The sequence below is a fragment of the Calidris pugnax genome, unplaced genomic scaffold, assembly GCF_001431845.1.
Source record: "Calidris pugnax isolate Ruff unplaced genomic scaffold, ASM143184v1 scaffold173, whole genome shotgun sequence".
NCBI classification, from domain to species: domain Eukaryota; kingdom Metazoa; phylum Chordata; class Aves; order Charadriiformes; family Scolopacidae; genus Calidris; species Calidris pugnax.
In genome coordinates, this window is record NW_015090917.1 from 497,003 (window position 1) to 521,141 (window position 24,139).

A 24,139-nucleotide genomic window follows, 5' to 3' on the forward strand; every position below is an offset into this window, starting at 1 on the left:
GACATCGTTTTCCTTCAGAGGTTGACCAAAACTCATCCAGTGTCTCCAGCTGCAGCCCCCTAACACGCTGGGGAGCCCCGGGCCTGAGCTGGCCCCCGCTATCAGCGCAGAACATCTCGCATAAGAAAAGCATCTTTATTCTTCAGGGATCCAGGGACTGAAAGCAGAGCCTTAATTCCAGGTGCCATTCGCGTGAAGAGATAAGTATCACTATGGGAAACCAACAACATTATCTCTGCTCCTGCCTATTCCCATCAATAAACAGCCCAAAGAAGGTAAGTGGTACTCGCGGCTGCTGTTAATGAGGGAGACATCATTAATCAGCCGACACAGTGACACTGGGCTCTGACCTTTGGCTCAAACGCAATCCCAGCTGCTGACTTCACTCCCCAGGAGGAATCTTCTAAGCAGAAAAGACAAGCTCCTGGGAGCTAGGGAAGAATTTAACATAGATATTTAAACTAGTTTTAATATTTCCTGGATGCTAGGCTTGGATAAGGAATCTGAAAACAAGAGGAAACCATCTCCTCTTCCTAAAGAAAGATGGTCTCAGTGCAAGCGGAGAAATCACTCCTTTCAGCAGCTATAAAGGACTCAACGAGGGAAGTCCTGCAGCTTGGAGATTTTAGGCTTGCAGCACACCTGGCTAAAGAAAATATCCTCTTATGCCTTGAGGTCATTAATTTGATTAAAACCCTTGGCTCGGGGAGGAGGTTACTTGGACTGATACAGCAGCTTTAGCAGCAGAGACAATTCCAGCAGACCAGGAATTTGGGGCTCTATCAGCTGTACCAAACAATTTGTTCCCGACGTATCAAAGCACGCAGCGACCTCTGAGCCAGCACCCAGACCTTCCTGCCCTTATAAAGTGTCAGCATCAGCTGAACTCCTTACAAGATGCTGGCTCTTTATTTCCTAATTCACATAGTTTTAGTAACTCGTCTGGGGTACACGTCCTAGAGGTGTCCTCTTCATCTCCTGGCTGCCTGGTGGGGACGTGCTGGTGACTCACGTCTGGGGAACAAGCCCTCGAAAACAAACTCAGCCCTGTCAGTTTGGAGCATCCCTCACGTTTATGTCATTCTCTCAGAAGGACCCCAAGGTCAGAAAATCATACCGTCCTCTTTTGGTGGTCTCCTTAGCAATCGAGGTAAGATAAGTGATGGAACAGACACCGTAGATGCCGGAGTTGTCTCTTTTTATGGCCATCCAGGAAGGAGAGTGAAAGGAAGCTGTTTATGGCCACATCATGCTGCTTTTGCAGGCGTTCTGGGAAGCAGGGACCCACGCAGAGGCCCCTTGCATCTGGATGACAGATTCAGACAATGGATTGTTTTTAATCTTGGTATATAGGAGATTCCAGCTAAACTGATTTCAGATGTGCTTTGCCTGGTCCCCAGCCAGCACGGGTGAAGCAGACCAAGGCAAGAACAATTTTTTTTTGTGTGTCCTGAGGCTGGGCCTGTGGTTCTAGTGCAGGCCAGCCTCAGCCCATTGGCCAGCCAAATTGGCAGGGGACATCACTGGGCACAGGGAACTGGTTCTTCACCTGAGATGCTTGTAAAAAAAGGCTGTTTTGGATACTACTGGTTCCAAGTCTTTGGATGCCGGAGCACTGGGAAAAAAAAAACAACCCTGCTGTTAAAATTGTGGAAAGTGCCCTGGCATCCTGCCAAGGAAGATCCACTGACACAGATGTCTTCTCAACATAAAAGAAGGTCCATCCCCCACCGAAGGATTAACCTCTGTAGCTGGTGTCTCACTTTGGAAGAGCTGGGTTTTTTTTTCTGAAGGGCTGAACCCAGGTCATCAGCATGCGCTGATGCAGAGACGAGTAGGATCATAGTAGCAAGGAAAATGTCTGGGTTGCAGGAGGGTGAGGATATGGGAACAGTCACCTGGAAGCAGTGATGCCCCTTTCCATAAAAAACAACTGTTGGGAGAAACCCTGTGAGGCAACGTACACTGTCAAACCCATGGTGCCAGGGGGTGGGTTGCTGTGATGCTCTGAGATGCTGAGACTGCTCTCGCTGTGTAACTTTGCCACCTGGAAACAAATTCCAGGTTAAACATCTGGATTCCAGTGCATTCATCGTGCCTTGTCTTGGTTACAACAGAGCCTTGGAGAGGAATGAAAGGGAAGTGGAGTTCCTGAAGCCCAGCTAGGTAGGATGCAGTCATACCAGCACAAAAAACACGTTTTACCCCCAAAATAGCAACCACAGGCCAGGAGGGTTTCATTAGGGTATGTGGGAAAGAGCTTTAACAACCAAGGCAGGAAAAGTTTAATGCTGTTTTCCTTTTCATTTTCCAGATGTTTGGAAAAATACAACAAATGTTTATTCCCCTGCTTCTGAGAGGTACAGGAGGTATGGCAAGGCCCATGAGAACTGCTGTAAAAAAGGCTTGTGGAGAGCGTGTCCTTCTTACAGAGGTCTGCATGCCTCAGAGACATGCCAGGCAGTGGTAAAGGAGATGCTGAGACTGGACCTCAAGCAATGGAGCCAGACTCTCATGAAGGCAGCCCAGATTGGTGACACTATGAATGTTTAACATCCTGACTGCACCTCATCCTGCCTCTGCTCTACACCTCACACAGAAGTGTGTGTCTTATGGCATGGACCACAACACCAGCACATTGCTTCTCACTGTCTGGGTGAGTCCTGATTTTAACTAAGTAATACAGTGGACCAATTTATCCAGAGTTCAAGAGCAAAGAGCAGCTTTAAGGGCTTACAGAACCAGGCAGAGTTCTGCCCTAACTACCACAACTGGTCTTAACATTGTTAAATTTTCACACTCCAAATGAAATTAGTCCTCTGGTCTGAGGATCAGGCATTTGGCCACTTCTAAGCAACTCTGCTAGCGACCTGGAAAGTATTTCCCCTGAAAAGGGCATTTCTAAGCAACTCTGCTAATGACCTGGAAAGTATTTCCCCTGAAAAGGGCAGAGGGCTCTGCATCATCTTACCAGATTCTGCTGAGACTAGTCCTTTCTGTTTCCTGCAGTCCTACCTCCAGACACGGGGATCTGGCTGCCAATGCTGCAGATCTGCTTGCCCACACGATCAGAGCAGAGTTACACCTGCAACTTGTCACCTGGGTCCTCCACTGAACTCTTTTTAGAAGGTAATTAATACTTAAATTCCTGCGACTTCTGTGCTGAAGAAGAGGGAAGGAGTAGTTTCTGCCAAGCTCCCTTCCATCAGGTTGGGAACTTCTCCACAGGGTGTGAAAGTTGAGTGCACTCCTTTTATGGCCATCCAGGAAGGAGAGTGAAAGGAAGCTGTTTATGGCCACATCATGCTGCTTTTGCAGGCGTTCTGGGAAGCAGGGACCCACGCAGAGGCCCCTTGCATCTGGATGACAGATTCAGACAATGGATTGTTTTTAATCTTGGTATATAGGAGATTCCAGCTAAACTGATTTCAGATGTGCTTTGCCTGGTCCCCAGCCAGCACGGGTGAAGCAGACCAAGGCAAGAACAATTTTTTTTTGTGTGTCCTGAGGCTGGGCCTGTGGTTCTAGTGCAGGCCAGCCTCAGCCCATTGGCCAGCCAAATTGGCAGGGGAAATCACTGGGCACAGGGAACTGGTTCTTCACCTGAGATGCTTGTAAAAAAAGGCTGTTTTGGATACTACTGGTTCCAAGTCTTTGGATGCCGGAGCACTGGGAAAAAAAAAACAACCCTGCTGTTAAAATTGTGGAAAGTGCCCTGGCATCCTGCCAAGGAAGATCCACTGACACAGATGTCTTCTCAACATAAAAGAAGGTCCATCCCCCACCGAAGGATTAACCTCTGTAGCTGGTGTCTCACTTTGGAAGAGCTGTTTTTTTTTTTCTGAAGGGCTGAACCCAGGTCATCAGCATGCGCTGATGCAGAGACGAGTAGGATCATAGTAGCAAGGAAAATGTCTGGGTTGCAGGAGGGTGAGGATATGGGAACAGTCACCTGGAAGCAGTGATGCCCCTTTCCATAAAAAACAACTGTTGGGAGAAACCCTGTGAGGCAACGTACACTGTCAAACCCATGGTGCCAGGGGGTGGGTTGCTGTGATGCTCTGAGATGCTGAGACTGCTCTCTCTGTGTAACTTTGCCACCTGGAAACAAATTCCAGGTTAAACATCTGGATTCCAGTGCATTCATCGTGCCTTGTCTTGGTTACAACAGAGCCTTGGAGAGGAATGAAAGGGAAGTGGAGTTCCTGAAGCCCAGCTAGGTAGGACGCAGTCATACCAGCACAAAAAACACGTTTTACCCCCAAAATAGCAACCACAGGCCAGGAGGGTTTCATTAGGGTATGTGGGAAAGAGCTTTAACAACCAAGGCAGGAAAAGTTTAATGCTGTTTTCCTTTTCATTTTCCAGATGTTTGGAAAAATACAACAAATGTTTATTCCCCTGCTTCTGAGAGGTACAGGAGGTATGGCAAGGCCCATGAGAACTGCTGTAAAAAAGGCTTGTGGAGAGCGTGTCCTTCTTACAGAGGTCTGCATGCCTCAGAGACATGCCAGGCAGTGGTAAAGGAGATGCTGAGACTGGACCTCAAGCAACTGGAGCCAGACTCTCATGAAGGCAGCCCAGATTGGTGACACTATGAATGTTTAACATCCTGACTGCACCTCATCCTGCCTCTGCTCTACACCTCACACAGAAGTGTGTGTCTTATGGCATGGACCACAACACCAGCACATTGCTTCTCACTGTCTGGGTGAGTCCTGATTTTAACTAAGTAATACAGTGGACCAATTTATCCAGAGTTCAAGAGCAAAGAGCAGCTTTAAGGGCTTACAGAACCAGGCAGAGTTCTGCCCTAACTACCACAACTGGTCTTAACATTGTTAAATTTTCACACTCCAAATGAAATTAGTCCTCTGGTCTGAGGATCAGGCATTTGGCCACTTCTAAGCAACTCTGCTAGCGACCTGGAAAGTATTTCCCCTGAAAAGGGCAGAGGGCTCTGCATCATCTTACCAGATTCTGCTGAGACTAGTCCTTTCTGTTTCCTGCAGTCCTACCTCCAGACACGGGGATCTGGCTGCCAATGCTGCAGATCTGCTTGCCCACACGATCAGAGCCGAGTTGCACCTGCAACTCGTCACCTGGATCCTCCACTGAACTCTTTTTAGAAGGTAATTAATACTTAAATTCCTGCGACTTCTGTGCTGAAGAAGAGGGAAGGAGTAGTTTCTGCCAAGCTCCCTTCCATCAGGTTGGGAACTTCTCCACAGGGTGTGAAAGTTGAGTGCACTCCATGGGCTGCCACCAGGCTCAGGCTGATGCTGACTGCATTCCCCACTGCTTGGCTTCAAGCTACAGTAGCCCCATAGCCACTGCGAAGGCAGTAACTATTTTAGAGTGTCCCTAACTGCAAGCACACCCATGTCTCTGAAGGACCACATCGTTTCTAAGAGAAATGCTGAGGCTGAAAAGGTCACTCCCTTTTACAACTGGGTTGAAGGTGAGCAAGGTGAATCTACAAAGTCACCAGAAAGCCAGGAGAAGCAGGCACAGCAGGCAGGCTGTCAATGGGCAGCCCTGGGTTGGTGAGGAGATGTGCTTCCCCATCAGGGCTGAGGTGGTATCAGGCCACAGGCTCAAAGGAGGGATGCCCACAGCTGCTGGCTGGCATTTCACTTCTCTAATAGCACACTTCCATTTGTGCCTGCTTTATGCTCAAGGACAAGGTGCAGGTTTTGGCCAATATGTCAGTTTGGAAAAATCTCACCAAGTCAGTGAAGCAACACTGCATTTATTTGCTCCATACCCTCATCTCATGGAATCAGACCTTCTGCAGTACACCGAGAGCCATGATGTTATTTCTGGTTGTCTTGTTCCATCACCATCCCAGCCACTCAGACCCACCTGCTCTGCCTGCCTTCCAGTTACTCTATTGAACCGGAGGCAAAAGTTGCATATATGTGGATATATGGAAAATATTCCTCACCATGACAGTGGTGCAAACCTGGGACAAGAGGCCCAAAAGAAAAGGCTTTGAGTTTTCAAAACTCAGTCAAACTGAGCAACAAGAGGAACCTGATCGAGCTGTGAAGCCAGCCCTGATCTAGGCAGGAGATTGACGTAAAACCCTCCAGAGGTCCCTTCTGTTCAATCAGTCTGCGTTACCATTAAAATACCTTTCAGAAAACACCTGCATGAAATAAAGAACTCTTTCTAGTTTAAAAGAATGTCAGGTAAGCTCTATTCCTCATTTCCTTGCCTTGGACTGTGGGAAGCAGATAAACAGACCAGAGATTCATATTGCAGTACATTTTCTAACGTGCCTTGATGCTTGCAGTACCCTCCTACCTGGAAGCTAGGACCAAGGCTGGCGTGGGAGCTCTTGCCCATTTCTACTTTGCCAGCCTCAGAGATGCCCTGGGAGCAGATTCTCAGGATTTAAAATGCCCTTGTGCTCTCAGAGAGTGTCTGGGACCCCGGCACAGAGCAGCCCAGTGAAGCTGTGCAGAAGCCATGCAATCTTACCTTCACATCTGTGGTTGGTCTCGCTCTGCTTGTGTCCCGCCGGGCACTTGCACTCATAGGAACCCACGGTGTTAATGCAGTTCCCACCTTGGCAGAGGCCAGGAATGGCCTGACATTCATCCACATCTACAGGAAGAAGAGCAAAGACATTAGAAGTGAAGCCATAGCAATAAATGAATGTTCAATCCCGGCATGGTGGGACTGCCATGAGAAAGAAGCAGCTTCCCTCCAAGTAGGTGGATTTTACATTTCCAATGCAATTACCCATCACATTACATTAGAGATATGGTAAAGGACAGAAAATGGACATAAAGGTATAGCTGGCTCATCTACGCAGGCAAGAGGGAGACAGAAGTATAGTAATGTTTTCCAAAGCAAACATCAATGTGTCTGCTCCCTCGTTGGTAGTTGAGGGTGAGAATTGGTTTGGCGTGATGTTCTCCTGCAGCCTTCAGAGAGCAACATCTGCTGCAGGACACAGGGGAACCTGTGGACAGTAAGGTTTTGTTCTTCAGCCTTGTCCCAGGACGTCTCATCCTGCAGCCATGGTGTCCCCATCTGTGAGGGGTCACTCTGCTTTCCAAAGCACTTCAGGAAGGCTTCGGTACTTGCTGCCAGAACCAGCACGTTCATGTGCTGCAGACGTTATTTATACTCCTGTTCTGCTCACAGTAACAGTGAGTGACAAATCTATTAAATAGGCCAAGCTCTCCTGAAGAGACTGGGGCCATAAAACGCAGATTGCATTAGACAGCAAGAGCGTTCTCCTCCCCAGCCTTCCCAATTTTATCCTACATGCACTGGCCAATGTGGGATTTGGACTGTAATTTTGGCTTTTGCTCATGGCAGGTAAAAGCTGAAATTAGTTGCAGATGCCAAAAGGAATTCTTGCAGCTCTGCACAGAGATCCCTGCAACCCATCACAGGGGAGAAGCAACAGCAGCTCCAGAAAGGCTGCCAACAGGATCTGCTGATGGGAACTCAGTGGACAACTGTGCTGTTTTTTTCTGGGTGTCCTAGATATTGAATGCAACTTCTAAGCATGTGATTTATGTACATTTTAATTGCTTGTGTGACCTCAAACGAGTTATGGCTTCTATTTTGAAACAATAATACAATTTACAGAGCACTAGTCACCTGATACAAGTGTTGATCGTGCTCCAGTGCTGGGACAGAAGCTCCAACAACAGCAGCACCACAGAATGAGGGTTTAGGGGAGGTTTTAAACCTGGAGAAACATCAGACTGATTCTCTACATCTTGTGGGATGGTGGAACATCACAGCATCGCCAGAATATTTAAGTGAGCTAAGATCATCTTAAGTGAGCCCATGAGAGACCCAAGGTCCACGGTGACGGTCTGGGGCATACAATGATGGATTTAGTACAGTTCATGTAGGGAACTGTTTTCTGCATTGGGGGCTTCTGGCAGACGTTCATCACTTGCCCTTTCAATGCACATCAGGATGGAAAAGGGAATCCCCTCTTAGATGTCCGTGGCATTTACCTTGGCAGGCTCCAGTACGAATGTTGGGAATGAAGCCTCGGCGACAGGGGTGAGGTTGGGCAGGGCACATCTCACAGGGGTGACCCCAGGCCCGTCCGATGGTGGCACAACACATGGTTTTGGTGCAGACAATCCCGCTGAGTTGACCTTGGCACATCTGGTTATTTACTTGGCTGAAGCAGGGACCAGTACGATAGTCTGAGAGGGAACAAAAACATTCACAGGCTGGATTAAGACACAAACACAAGCTTTTCCACCTAACACAGAGTGTCTACTCCTCCTCCTGCCAGCAGAGCCCTTCAAGTGCAAAGTCAACAAGTTCTGGAGAAAAAAGCCTGCAACCATGAAAACAATAATTTAGGTCCAAGCTGGAGACCAGTGCTGGACATGGTGACGTTCCTCCTGCTGCCTGCTTCATGTAATCACCCAGAGGTTCTCCAAGCCAGCTCTTCCTGGTCTCCCACAGGTTCATCCCATGAACTATAGTTACTCTATGCCTTGAGTCAGTCCCTTTAAGTACTGGCCCCAGAATGAACTCAAAACATGAAACATCAGGCAAAGAAGCAATTTCAGGGCTGCAAGTTCACCTGTTCTGTGGCACTGCTGGGAAATCAGCAAAGCAATCAAACATTATTTTTGTTAGGGGCAAAGATGCACATGGAGATGACTTGGTACAAACATCTCATGGACAGCCTGAGGGCCTGACAGTCCATGTAACATAAACAAAGGGGCTGATGGAGATGTCTTCCTGGTGGATCCTGCTTGCAGAGGAGGAAACCTAGATCTCACCCACAAAACATTCTAGGAGAGAATTTCCAAACCTTTTCTCGTGATGTCTACTGTAAATCCTACCAAGGGATTTCTATGCTTTCTGACAGTCTCTGTAAATGCGACCTCCTGCACTAATACAGTGATTAACTTCTTTGGTTTAACTCTTAAAGGCCCCCAGCAATTTTAACTGGATTTTTGAAACCCAGATGCTGCAGAAGCAACCAGCCTGTTTCTCATTCCCCAACAAGGATTCTCCTATCCCTTAAAACCAAAAAAGGTTTTGAAGGGCTTGTTTGCACTAAGGAATGTGGGTTTACCACTGTCTGGGCTCTCATGACCCCTGATTTGGGATATTAGCACAGCAGGCATTCATCAGGAAACAAAACTCTTAAAGAAGAGGGGTTTTCCTTCTACTGGGAATAGCTGATTGCATGCGAGTGTTTGATCTGTGGCTGGAAAAAAGGACCTTTAACCATGTTATTGTCAGGCCAGAAAATTCCACATTAACTGTCTAAGGAAGCTGGTCAAATAGCTGTTATTTCAGATAGTCTGGCCGAGATTTGCAAAGTTGCTTAGGGAATTTTGATGTTGAAGTGCCCAGTAATTAGTGAACCCAAATCCCTGCATCAGTACCCAGATTAGCCCACAGCTGTCTCTGCAGTGAAACATTTGGATTTGACATGCGAGGCAGCAAAAAAACTTGTGTGAAAAGTGGTTTTCCCTAAATCACGAGCCACGGGCAGCACTGGCACCCACATCTACCAACTAATAGTTCTGCTTCCAGAAATGCCTTAGTGTAATGCAGGCACTCAACAAAGCAAAGCTCATTCCTTGGGCTGCAAGTTCTCGGATATAAGTCTTTCCACACATGATCTTTGCCATCAGCTCCCTTCTATTTAAATCCTCACACGCACATGCAAAGAATAAAAAGTAAGGAAAACCATTAAATAGATGGTTTGAGACAGAAAGCTTTCTCCCGTGGGGTATGTTTGCATGACAGCCCCATTGGCAGAAGCTACGTTTGCATGAAACCATGACAGTGCCTTTATTGGGCTGTAAAAGATCATCTGGAAACGCTGGTAATTAGTGCAGGCTTTGGGCTGACAATGCCTGTGTTGATGTGCCTTCCTCACTGCTGGTGCTTGCACCGATTAAAAGCTGTGTGAGGTTCATCTCCATTCTAATTGTCCATCTATGTTATAATTGGCACCAGGGTAGGCATAAGCTACGTGGAAACCACACAAGGAACCCTCCTCCATCTCTGGGAAAGAATCAATTAGCACAATAATTGCTTATTTCCAGCTTAATGCTCCCTCTGATTTGTACTTCTTGAGCAGTTGGGAGCACAGTCATACTTAAAAACTAATGCTCTTGAAAGTGTCAAAAGAAGTTTGGGCTGTGGATGTCACTGAGAGGTAAACAGCGAGAGGGATTTGAGGAGAAAAAAAGGGCAATTATTTCAAAGTTACATTGGTAGAAAAGTGAGATGATCTCATAAAAATGCCTTTGTTTGGAAATCAGAACAGAAATATGTACTGTGTTTGCAATGGTGAGTAACCAAACAATCATCTTCAGGGTTTTTGACCCAAATTTTAACAAGATACCAAAGCACGTGGTCCTCATTAACATCTCCTGCCATGCCAAGTTTAATGCTTTGGTTAGTTCTAGTTGATTCCTAGAAAAGAAACAAAATTTGAGCTGTTTTCTCACCCATTATCTTTTTTTTTTTTTGTAGAACTCAGAGGCTCTTGCTTAAATGTTCAACCTTGAGGAAAAGTCCAAGGAGAGCTTTTTATAACCACACCAGTGAACATTCAAATCTTCTCAATTATCATGCCCAACAAACAATGAAATATATTGCTTTGTGACCCTATTTCAGTGGAGAAATCAACTCTGTAAAGATGAAAAAAATCTAACAGACAGGACTAAAGTACCAGAAGAAGAATAGAGAGCACCATCACTAAACTCACAGTTCACTTACATCCTGAGGGCTGACTCCAGCCCCAGCTCAGCAAGCAGTAGCAGAACTGGAAGAGGATCAGGAAAGGGCAGCAATGGGGGGCTAAGCTGTGGAAAGACTTATGAGGAGCAGCTGCACTGGTTTGCAGTCCTCAGGCTGAAAAAGAAACACCTGGAGGAAGACCCGATAGCAGGGTGCAAAATCACGAGTGGCTGGAGGAGAAACAGGCTTGCAGAACCAGGAGCATCACGGGCAGTAGGAAGTGATGCTGGCTCGAGACAAATTAAGGAACGTGGTTCTTTCAAGCAATATATAAGTTATGGGGAATTCTTCTAATGGATGATGTTGTGAATTGTCACAGATTATGAGCTACAGGCGCCTGGAGTCCAGGAGTGTCTTACAGAGGAGGATCAAGAAGATTGCCCTGTTTCTCTGCTGTTCCCTAGACATTACTTTATGGACACTGCCTAGAGCTTTGAAGCACAAACTCATCTCAGGCAGTGACCCTCAAACCACCCTCAGACAACTTTGTGAGCCATCTGGGCAGTTAGATCATAGAATTATAGAATAGTTCAGGTTGGAAGGGACCTTAAAGCCCACCAAGTTCTACCCCCTGCCCTGGGCAGGGACACCTCCCACCAGACCAGGTTACTCCAAGCCCTGTCCAACCTGGCCTTGAACCCCTCCAGGGATGGGGCAGCCACAGCTTCTCTGGGCAACCTGGGCAGCAATGGGGGGCTAAGCTGTGGAAAGACTTATGAGGAGCAGCTGCACTGGTTTGCAGTCCTCAGGCTGAAAAAGAAACACCTGGAGGAAGACCCGATAGCAGGGTGCAAAATCACGAGTGGCTGGAGGAGAAACAGGCTTGCAGAACCAGGAGCATCACGGGCAGTAGGAAGTGATGCTGGCTCGAGACAAATTAAGGAACGTGGTTCTTTCAAGCAATATATAAGTTATGGGGAATTCTTCTAATGGATGATGTTGTGAATTGTCACAGATTATGAGCTACAGGCGCCTGGAGTCCAGGAGTGTCTTACAGAGGAGGATCAAGAAGATTGCCCTGTTTCTCTGCGGTTCCCTAGACATTACCTTATGGACACTGCCTAGAGCTTTGAGGCACAAACTCATCTCAGGTAGTGGCCCTCAAACCACCCTCAGACCACTTTGTGAGCCATCTGGGCAGTTAGATCATAGAATCATAGAATAGTTCGGGTTGGATGGGACGTTAAAGCCCCCCCAGTGCCACCCCCTGCCCTGGGCAGGGACACCTCCCACCAGACCAGGTTACTCCAAGCCCTGTCCAACCTGCCCTTGAACCCCTCCAGGGATGGGGCAGCCACAACTTCTCTGGGCAACCTGGGCCAGGCTCTCACCACCCCCAGAGCAAAAAAGCTCTTCCTAATATCTAGTCTAAATTTCCCCTCTTTCAGTTTAAGTATGTTAGAGTTGGTTTTGGTTCAGCGTTGAGCTGCAGTATCACCACAGCTGGAGCCTGTGTTAGGTGGTTTTGGGTGCAGCTCTAAATGTGGCAAAGCCCATGGGCTTACACTGAAACATCAGACATTTTATGAGTTGTTCTGAAGCTTTTTTAACCCTGGGACAATACAGAAACACGTAATAAAGAGGGTTTGCTTTCCCCTTTTACTAGTCAAATGGAGCATGGAGAGGAACACGTGTCTGATGCAGTTGTGGTTACACCTAAAAAGGGCCCTGATTGACTTAGAAAGTCAAATCACAGAAACGTACAACCCAAACTTGAGGCATGGCAGTGCTGCACGGAGAGGAAAGGGGTAAACTTGCACCTCCTGCATTATCCTGCCGAGGGAAGGCTGGATATGCTGCAGAGAGAATTCCTTGAGACTGATAATGAAAGCGCGACTGTAAGGAGAACTCCCCCTTTTAAACAAATAATTGACAAAAATAGATTTTCATTTGTAGATGAGTTTTTTGGAGGGAATGAAGCCAAGGAAATCGCAGTCTGGAGTCCAGAACATCTGGCTGCCTGCCAGCTCCCAGCTGTTGCTAATTTTAATGGTCAAATTATTAAATTTTTAATGAGGCACCAATCAAATTTTATTAAGGAAATATGCATGCTTAGGAGATGTCTGAAGCCCTTTTACAGCCCACGTACGGGATCCCATCCTCCAGGAACCCTGTTGCAGGTCCTTGTCCTTCAGAAGCTTGGTTTTTGCTGGTATGTTTCTTAGAAAAACCAGAGTTGAGGCGGTTTCCTCACTGGAAGTGGAGATTTCTTCCTGTTGCCCCTTTCAGGCTCACTCAGCCTTACAATGACAGTGGCTGGTGGCAGGATATGGATGAGTTCCACCTTCCCATCTGCAGGTCATGTTCTCATTAAAGGGACTGCAAGAAATACTGGAGCAGGCCTTATTCTGGGAATTGGTCAGAATCCTTTCACCTCTACAGAAGAGTCTTTCAACTCAGCAGGGCCTTTACCCATCACTTGTAGCTGCACAAACCACGTCTGCTCATGTCCTGGCTTAACTTTTCCAGTCACAGCTTTTCAAACAGTAAATGCACGGCACAGGGCAGACACCAGCTTCTCTCTCGGCATCTATCATCAGCCTCAGCCGTGCACCGATCTCATTTCTCCTTCTTGCCCTATTAATTTCACAGTGTGTTCAGCCTGTAGATTTCTTATCGCCATGGGGTTAGGTCACTCTTCGTGCCTTCCCGTCTTGAGCAGCCAGCAAGGAGTGAGAGCGCTCAAATTGCAAAAAAGCATGGAGGAATCGGAGTCGAGGCGTCAACATGTTTGCATTAACCACAAGAAACCTGACTCCTCACTGTGCTCTTTGTTTTCAGCCTCTCACCTCCCCCTACAAAGGGCTCTGAAGCCCCACCGAGCCCGGACCAGGGATTTCTGCAGATGCTGCAGAGTCAAGTTGGGGCTACAGCGAGTCTTATCATAGAATCATAGCATCATAGAATGGTTAGAGGTGGAAGGGACCTTAAAGCCCATCAAGTGCCACCCCCTGCCCTGGGCAGGGACACCTCCCACCACACCACGTTGCTCCAAGCCTCCTCCAACCTGCCCTTGAACCCCCCCAGGGATGGGGCAGCCACAGCTTCTCTGGGCACCCTGGGCTAGGGTCTCACCACCCCCACAGCAAAGAATTTCTTCCCCAGATCTCATCTCAATCTCCCCTCTTTCAGTGTCAAACCCTTCCACCCCCTCCCATGGCTCCCCTCCCTGATCAAGAGTCCCTCCCCAGATTTTCTGGAGCCCCTTGAGGGGCTGGAAGGGGCTCTAAGATCTTCCCAGAGCCTTCTCTTCTCCAGGCTGAACCCCCCCAACTCTCTCAGCTTCTTATCAACCCCCTCCTGCAGCCAACACAGGCCCCAGATGCACTCAGAAGAGGAAGCGTAACAGGAATAGACCTCATTCCCAGTTTACATGTTTGGCTCGTTGTCATGGTGATCGTCAGGAACCCCTACAGCTAATGAATGGTCATTCCTGACAATTCCAAGCCGCAGACCCTTGGGGAGTTAACGGGTGGGATCTCTGCCATTACACATGCTCTTACACCAAGCCACGCTATTCCGCTTGCAAACAGCTTCTTGTAAATATCCCTCTAGACATTTTTAACTTTCCTAATTAACGTGTCTGGGATGGAAGCAGAGGAACAGTTCACACTTGTTGTGGACATCTGCCTTCACCCACGTGCTGCGGGAAGTCCTGCTGGAAGGCGTGGGACATTTCAGTGCAGAAAGCGTGTTTAAATACTGCTGGTTACAGAATTTCAGAATTACAGAAATACAGAACTGTAGGGTTTGGAAGAGACCACTGGAGATAATCTCCTCCAACCCCCTGCCAGAGCAGGATCACCCAGAGCAGGTCACACAGGAATGGGTCCAGGCGGGTTTGAATGTCTCCAGAGAAGAAGACTCCACCACCTCTCTGGGCAGCCTCTGCCAGGGCTCTGCCACCCTCACAGGAAAGAAGTTTTTCCTCATGTTGAGATGGAACTTCCCATGTTCCAGTTTGTGCCCATTCCCTCTTGTTCTGTCCCTGGGCACCACTGAGAAGAGTCTGGTCCCATCCTCTTGCCACCCACCCTTTAGCTATTGCTCAACATCGATGAGATCCTCTGTCAGTCTTCTTGTCTCTATGCTGAACAGACCCAGGCCTCTCAGCCCTTCCTCAGCAGAGACATCCTCCTGTCCCTCATCATCCTCGTAGCTTCCGCTGGACTCTCTCCAGTAATTCCTTCTTCTTTTTGAACTGGGGAGCCCAGAACTGGAGCCAGTGCTCCACATGGGGCCCCACCAGGGCAGGGCAGAGAGGGAGGATGACCTCCCTCCACCTGCTGGCCACATTCTTTTTAATACCCCCCAGGAGACCATTGGCCTTCTTGGCCACAAGGACACATTGCTGGCTCATGGGCAACTTGTTGCCCACCAGGACTCCCATGTATCTCCCTGCAGAGCTGCTCTCCAGCAGGTCAACCCCAACCTGTCCTGGTGCAGGGGGTTATTCCTCCTGAGCTGCAGCACCCTACCCTTGCCCTGCCTGAACTTCATCAGGTTCCTCTCTGCCCAGCTCTCCAGCCTGTCCAGATCTCTCTGGTTCAGCTGAGCCAGCTCACAAAACCTCCTCGTTTCCCTGGTTCCAGCACCTGGGGTGCTGTGCTGGCCAGAGGTGCTGCCCTGGCTCCACCTCCCCTACTTAACCCAAATTCACCTTGCCAGGACCTGTCTCCCCTCCTACGAGAGGTAACAAAGACCGACGCGCTAGTCTCTGCCAACCCTGGCTATAATTTATGCCAGAAAGGCAGCTTGGACTCATTAAAAAAGAATAATCAGTTTCAGACTATTTAAAATTCCCACTCCGAGGCCATCAAACATTTATGTATAACAGTTGGAAGGCACCTTCTCTGTTGCTCTCTTTCCCCAGTGCTAAATGAACACAATGGAATCTTTTGTAGGGAATGTTTCCCTGGGATATACAGTATAACCCAGGGCCGTTATTTCGCAGGGAAATGTTAATTTCAGCAACTCGGCCTGATTTCTTTGAAGGCAATCTCAAACACGAACATTTCCATCAACAAGGGCATTTTTCAAATGTTTTGTAACACCTGAATTGAAACTGTATCAGAACCTGAAATATTTACAACTCTGTTTCATATCCAATTTAAATCATTGCTTGGCTTTGGCGGAGGGGGGAGGGGTGGGAAGACAGGCATTTAAAATTAACATTTTACTCCCTTTCAACTGCTTCTTACTATCCCTTTGGGAAAATCAGTAGGTTTTGACAAAGAACTTTTGACAAGAAGCATTTTGCTTGGAAATTTTCATAAGCCAAAAGGATTGCTCCCCCCCAACTTGTGTAACATCCATCTACCCAACAGGGTGTCACCCAGCAAATTAATGCTTGCATGGGGAATTCAGATCCCCGGGTAAAGATGTAGAAGCAGGAACAATTGTGCTACTTCCCTTAAAAAAAAAAAAAAAAAAACCAATAAAATCTCCTAGAAACATGAATATGTCTGATGTGTCAGCAGATCTTCAGAGTCCAGGCTAAAAGGAAGGTGAAGGGACCAAAGAGCTTCCAGGCTGTCCTTTCTCTGGCACCATTTGGCTGGAATCCCCTCGTTGAGACAGGCCATGGGGCTGGGTGAATTCCTTCTTGGCCAAATAAATAAACAGAGCAGCGAGGAAGAAGAGATTTTTCTTTGCTAAAAATCAAATTCCTTCTCATAATAAATAATGCTTTCGCCGAAAAGCTTTTTCTTAAAACAGTAAGGACAAACGTTGGTTGTAAGTAATCCCCGGGGAGCCGTGGACCTCACTGGGGTGAGGTCACTGCAACACATGCCCCAGGCTTTGGCAGCCTTCCCTCCGCGCTCTAAAAACTCCAGCAATCAAGTACGGGGGAGCAAGGAGAGGGGCTATCAAGCCAAATATCTGTATTTTCTCTTTCCAATGCCTGATTTCCATCAGCAGGAGGCTTGCTTCCCCAGGCCACAGGAGCACAACCTTGCAATTCTTTCTGTCTGTAACCTTCTGGGCTGTTGGAGCAAGATGAACAGCCAGCTCCGGGAGATCAAGGGACCAAGGGAAGGCTCTGAGCTGGCAGATCCCTCTGCAAACTTCTACCCAAAAAGATTCCCACACAACCTGATCTCGGGGGAGGGGTCCCTGCCCATGGCAGGGATTTGGAACTAGATCATCTTTAAGGTCTCTTTTAACCCAAACCATTTTATGGTTCTATGAGCTCTGGCTGCTGGGATGGGAGAAGGATGGCCATGCCCTCTGGGACCTGCCAGGAGAGCTTATGGCTTACAAATTAAATGCCCAATGAAGCAATTAGAAATAAGGCAGCTATAAAGCAACTAGATATAAGGAAGAACTTGTTTGGTGTGAGACTATAAAGCAACTAGACATAAGGAAGAAGTTCTTTGCTGTGAGGGTGGTGAGAGCCTGGCCCAGGTTGGCCAGAGAAGCTGTGGCTGCCCCAGCCCTGGAGGGGATCAAGGGCAGGTTGGAGTCAGCTTGGAGCAATGTGTTCTGGTGGGAGGTGTCCCTGCCCAGGGCAGGGGGTGGCACTGGGTGAGCTTTAAGGTCCCTGCCAACTCAAACCAGTCTACAATTCATGCCCTACTCATAGCAAAATCATGAACTTATGGGAAAGTGCATAAGGGGGCAACTTCCAAAAGCCACCAGCCAAACAACAAACCCGAAAGGAGCCAACCAAAGATCCTGCAATTATTTCTGTTGCACTAAACATGAATGCAGAGATTTTACGACATCAATTGTAGGTCTCAGCAGACAATGGACCTCTAAATTTCTGCTGAGCCTCTCGGGCTGTGTCGATACGTGACAGCTTTCGGCGGGGGGGGATGGTGGGTGCGGGGAGAACAGCAGTCTCCGTAAAGGGCTCCTTTCTCATGGAATACTTTCTCCACCTAGTCATTTCCTTACCTCATACAAACACAGCCGCATTCCTGATGTTTAACTGTTTGGACTTTTGCAGAAAAGAAAAAGCTGGCTGGGGCAGTTTATAAGGCCAGACATTCCAAGTGCTGAAAAAACATATTCAAAGGAAATAGTAAAGGGAGAACTTTTTTAAGTTTTCCTGTCCTATTTTTACAGTTTCCTGTTAAAGTCTTAGCCTGATGAAACCTGAGATAGAGCTCCATGCACAACTGTCCTCCAAGGGCTCTCCATTCCAGCAGCACCCGAGGCACAAAGCACACACACAACAACATAGGGCCAGTAGTTCCAGCAGTTGTAGAAACATCTGGGAGGGTTGGAGCAGGGAGAGGGCTGGAGCCAGGGGCTGGCACTGCCAAGCCACGTCCTCCATCTGGAAGAGACCATGGGCTCAGAAAGCCATGGGTCATTGAATCACTGCCTGGTCAGTCAGTGCAGAGATGGAGGTGCAGGAGTGAGGTGCTGGGGGTGATATGGGGCTTGGGTAGCACCAGACTCTGCCCCACACACGTGCTTGCCCCAGCTGGAAGCCTTGCACCTCTCAGACTGCTTTGGCAGAGATCAAGGCTGTGGGTAGGCTCCTGGATATCGGGGGAAAGAGACTGTGGAGGTGGTGGCTGGGCTGAGTTGTGACTGAGTTTGGGGGGTTCCTCCTTTGCATGTTCCTGATGGGACTCAATGAGGGAAGGAGAAATTTGTATCTGCCAGATGGGAAATATTTCAGGGCACAGGGTTTGTGGACTTTGCCTGCCTTCCTTTGGGGACAATAAGCTCGGAGGAGATGATGGCAAGGACACTACTGAGCAAGGTCTTCCAGATAGTGTGGTTGGTTTTACAGCTTTTGCCAGATTGTATTAGCGTAAGTGTGCAAGAGCTGTAGTCATCTTCATCTTCACCTTCACCTTCTTTGCTGCTGGTTTTGTGTTTCAAACGGGGCAACAGAATGCATGGTTTGTGCTAGGGAAGGCAAAGTGTTCTTTGGAATAACTGTGCAAGAGCTGTAGTCATCTTCACCTTCACCTTCATTGCTGCATTCAGCAAAGGTTTTGTGTTTCAAACGTGGCAACAGAATGCATGGCTTGTGCTAGGGAAGGCAAAGTGTTCTTTGGAAGAGGCTTATCCACAGCTAAAGTACCTTGGAATAGGAGGAAGAAGTCCCAGAAGTGACCATGCAGACACAAATAGCATGTTATTGGATTCTTCTTAGGCTGAGTTAATGGAAGTGGGAACACTGCACTCTCCTTAGCATCTCATTATCCCAACAAACTCCAACAGGCTTTATCATTGCATCCAATGGGAAGTGTTCCAGGTCCTGGTCCCAAATGGGGGATGTGGACCCTGCTTGGCTGGACAGGCCTGGAGCTGCTGGGACACCATGAGCTGGGTGCCCATTCACAGAACTGCCCAAGGGCCTTGAGTAGATGTGGACCGAGCAATGCCTCTCCTGGCAGCCTGGGTCCATCCTCATGGGCTTGCAGAGAACAGAGATTGGTGCACAGCCTTGGGTTGGTATCAGTGCAACTGAACTGCAGATGTTCATGTGTCTACCTCCAAATGTGCTCCACTGAGCCTGTGACTGGGATGCGACATACCATTGCACTCCTCCCAGTCAGCTGGCATTTATCTTCATGACACTTTTCTCCCACAAGGATCAGCAGGTTCAACATCATCAAGATACTTTTGCTCATGAACGGCCCTCCCCGCAGTGAGGAGAGAAAGCCACGTGTCACTGCATCCAAGAGCGATGGAGGGTCAGAAGATAGGTCACCTTCCTGCCCAACCCAGAGCAGGCAATGAGGTGCCCACTGCAGAGACAAGAACGTCCCAACCCATACTGGTCCAGCCTCCTTGGCTCACTCAGCTACAGCTGACTCAAATGCTCCTGTTTCCCAGTGGCCCTACAAATGGGTTGCCTTTGGACAAGGTTGACTCCTCCATCTCTTTTCAAAGACCCTCTGTGCTATTATTTGTGCCTTTGCCAAATTTTACCTATTCAGGCTGAAAGAGGTTCATTCCCAGGCTGAGCAGTTTTGGAAAATTCCAGTCCAAACATTCTTGTCAGATTTAAAGATAAATCTTGGGAATGCTGTTTCTGTGAAGGTCTCTGGAGGAAATTAATTCTGATTCCGGAGGCTGGCTCCCATTGTGCTCTCAGCCACATGCTGAACACCAAGCAGAACACAAAGGTATTAAGTAGCTGTGCTTTGGGAGTGCTGCCCACCCTCTGGCAGGGGGGGAAAGTACTATGTGATTGTCTCATTAAAGATTGTACCATAAAGCCCATGGGCACGCAGGAAAATTATATGTGCAGGATGCGTCTACATCCCACCAGTGCTCCCAGCGGACTGCGACTGGCTTTCTGCAGAGATCAGGGGGAAATGTGGTTTCACAGAACTATAATTATTTTATCAAGTAAACCTGCGTGAAGGAGGAAAATGGCAACCTACAATTGAGTATGGAGCTGAACTCCGCTCGTGGTGAAGTTTCTGCCAGACCTTTCTTCATAAATGCAGGGAAGTCATAGCAGTAGATGTCAGAGCTCTGTGGACTGCAGTTGATGATCAAAATGCTTTCTCTCCCACAATGTAGAGAAATAGGAGCTCTTGCCCCACCTTTGGAGGCAGGCTGAGGAGAAGGAGCTCCATCACACATCTCAGCTACGAGTCCTGCTTTATGTCTTAACAGCTGTGTTAGCAAAGCACTAGAAAAAGTCAGCGGAATGCCTGGTTTCCAGTGAGGATGAGAAATCTCTTTGTAAACACAGTCTTTTATTAAAAAGCTCATCTGAGGGGGAAAAAAAAAAAATCTTAACCGCTGCCAGTAGCATTCCTCTGTAAGATTTTTGGTTGAAACAATTTGAAGCACAATCTGGAACTGATAGCAAGAACGGCTCGCCGAGAGTCGGGCAAACTTGTGTCTCAGCTGCACACTCTGCTCACACCACCCAGATGGCTTTGAGTGGGCACAGCACAAAGGAGCCACCGCAGCCAGGGCTCTCCCTTGCCTTCCTCCTACCCCAGGGAATTGAAATCCAAGAAATTAATAAGAGTTCCTGACACCCTGGAACTGCTTTGCATCTCAGGAGATGCACATGGAGGCCCAGGCAAAGGAAATCTCAGCTTTGCCTCAGGAGCCACATCCTGGTCCATGTTTCTGGGATGTCTCCATCCCTCTGGGATTGCTGTGTGTTGCTCTTCCTTCGGGAGAGCAGCTGGGCTGGGGCTCAGCTTCACAACACACATGGACCTCAGCCACAGCCAGAGGTTGTAGAGAGGAGGTATTTTTGCCAACCTGACATTTATCCCCAGAACAAAAATTCTACTGGGCAGCTTGAATGAATTCAGTGTATCTTCATCTGAAATGCAAAGATTGAGGTTAAAGACTTTTCCGAGTTATCCCAGACACTGAATTTCCATGAACTATTTGTGGTCCCTTCCTTGCTACCATGATGCATGCTCTCACGTGCCTGGGCTCTGGGGGAGTTTCCAGCTAAAGGTGTGAAATATGTCCATCCCTACTCATCACTTCACTAGGAGCAGCACTTGGGAAGTTCAGGACGGAGACCTGAATTAGGGAGGAAGGAGCAAAGGGACCACATTTGTTGTCGGCTCCTTCCTGCTATGGCTTTTGCCTGGGGCTCAGACACATCCTGTGTGGCTGCTTCAGTTCTCCTCAGCCTCCAAATTAGACTGAAAAGTTAGGGGGCAAAAAAAAAAAATCATTATGAAGAGGAAACAGAAAAGCTGAGACAAAGCCACTCTTAATAAAGTCTTCTCAGGAGGGGGGGTTGGAGAGGTCTTACAAGCAAGAATAATGGGGTATTCTGCAATATTCCCACCATCTGGAAATCTGAGTGGATTAAAGTGCTAGTGAGACCCTCACTAGCATCCATCTGTATGGCACAGGATGGTGTTTGGGATCAGATATTCTGTTTATATACGGCCTGGGGTGTCTGTCACTAGAAAAGCCATGGCTGGAGGGAAGGCTAGAGATCAGTTGGGATTTCTCTTTCCCTTAGACAATACTGATTACCAGAATTAGACCTAACTAATATTTGTATAACTTTGCTCTTAAACACCTACAGATATGAAAATCCACAACCTCCTCACACAAATCTTCTAATGCTTGAATATCTCAGGACAATGGATGACTGGAAATTAGACTGATAGAAATTAAATGGAATTATGACGAGAGGAACTGCTGTCCTATACAGTAAAGATCTTTGAGAAATTGATGTAGCATATAAAAATATGTTCGTCTGAGGACTTACATTAGTCTGACTCATTATTAATGGAGATTTGTTCCAGGACTGGAATTGTACCAGTTAGAAGGAACCCTGGGCTCACTAGCAATACCCTCCCCAAAAGACATCAAAATCCTTTTGCAATGTTGGAAAATCTGCAGACACAGATGTGTTATGCAGACGCAGAAATCCTCCCTGAGTGGGAGGCAGTTTTTGAAAGCCCATGTCCTTCTCACTCAGTGGTTGACAGTCCTTCTTGAGGTGTTTGGAAAGAAATAGGAGAAACAAGAATCTCTTGAAAATGGCAGTAAATTGTTGAAAGACATGGATTCTGTTGGTGAGAAGCTGCTCTTTGGGAGATCACTTCAATCCAACCTGGTCCTGGTTATGGTTTTGGAAAGAGAACAGTGCAGTAGTGAGGACTATGGAAGAACAGGAGATAATTGTTACCTTTTCCATAGACATTTTATGTCTAAGACCTGCTGTATCTCTAATCCTTCCTTTTTTTTCATGTATTTGAAACCCTGTGTGCAACAAGAGGGCTTTGTTTTCTTGCACTGATTAACGAAGACAAACCTCATCCTTGGAACACAGGAGGAGCTTCCACACCTTCACCTCTGTCAAATGTTGTCACTTTTTACAACAATTTTTTTCCTACTCAAAGGAGGGTGAAATCAGAGACATGACATCAAAATGTTTCATTTTTCTCTCAGACTATTAAAAAAAAATTGGCCTCTCTCCCCAGAGATTCATTTTTTCTGTACTGCAGCTTTTCCTCCAACACTGATGTAATGTGAGTTCCTGTTACTGAAGGCTGGGGTTATACAATATATGCACTAAGTCTTCATCCCCGAAGATGTCAAGTGGAGGAAGGAAATGATGCTAAGGTTCTCTGAGTACCAAGCTATTAAGGTGTTTACCTCTGAAGTGGAGTATTTCCTGAATGAAGTGTGAAGGTAGTTAGATTGCTTCCATTACAAAGCAGCCTCTTACTGGAGCCCTAAGCTGTTGAACACATAGCTTTTCAAGTGGACGGCAGAAGAAAACTCAGTTTATTAGAGTTTAAAAATGATGAGGATACAGCCCTCAGGCTATAAAGGGTGTTTGACCAAAGGTAGGGTTTGAATGTCTCCAGAGAAGAAGACTCCACCACCTCTTTGGGCAGCCTCTTCCAGGGCTCTGACAACCTCACAGGAAAGAAGTTTTTCCTCATATTGAGATGGAATTTCCCATGTTCCAGTTTGTGCCCATTGCCCCTTGTCCTGTCCCTGGGCACCACTGAGAAGAGTTTGGCCCCATCCTCTTGCCACCTGCCCTTTAGCTATTGATAAGCATCGCACGTATGACATTGTCTCTGCATTTACTAGTTAGCAATGGTTCCACCATGAGTAAATCTTCCGAGTAGAAAGGAGGGAGGTGAAGGATGTCTCACTGGGCAGTAACTGGCACTAGTGGAAGCTCTGTGCCTGCAGAGATGGAGGCAGGAATCCAAGGAATTTCCAGGGTACTCAACCAGGTAGACAGCTGTGCTCCGAGAGCATCACTATGAAGCCTTGGGCTGCAATTTCTCCTTTCTACATATGAAGTCACTGGGTTTCATGCTCTGCTTTCAATTAATCCTTCTTCAAAAAAAATACCCTTTAGGAATGAGACTCAGAGAGACTCTGAGAGCTAGGAATGATCCATGTTGCTTCTGAGGCTGCTCCTCTCACTGGAGACTCCCGAGTATGCTTGTAAACACATCAAATACGGGCTGCTTTCAATGGAGAAACGGAACAGAAATTCGACAGTGACCATGTCTCCAACAAGTCTGGAACTTCATCTTAACAGATGATGGATGGAGTCTGGAATGATGATGCAGTAGGAATTCATTTTCTCCTTTGAAGGGTTAAGTTCTTCGCTGTCAGGCTAATTACTCTCGGTAGGTCAGGCACAACCACCTCACCTGGCTGCAAAGTCCCAGGCTGCCCGGCCAGGAGCCTCTTTGAAAAGTGTAACTTTTAACATCTCTTAGCAAAGCCAGCACTCTGTTTGTCTTGGCAAGGAAGACCTGTGTATACACAGCTGGAGAGCTTGTTTTGTCTCTTAGTACAAGTCTGGACTAAAGCAAATCTCTAAAGGCTTTGTAAAAATGCTCTCTTTATTTAAAAAATTTTATACATTACAAGATGTCTCCAAAGTCTGCCCTTGCTCAGACCCCTTCTTTCCCTGCCTCTCTCC

At 47.4% G+C, this 24,139-nt stretch overlaps 1 protein-coding gene across 1 annotated transcript in view; it reads right to left on the minus strand.

The window, feature by feature from the left end:
* FBN3 (fibrillin 3) overlaps positions 1-24,139 on the minus strand; it is a 150,774-nt gene that overhangs the window by 95,287 nt on the left and 31,348 nt on the right. Inside the window, 2 exon segments of the mRNA XM_014949684.1 lie at positions 6,487-6,612; positions 7,992-8,189. Coding sequence (XP_014805170.1) covers positions 6,487-6,612; positions 7,992-8,189 — 324 coding nt within the window.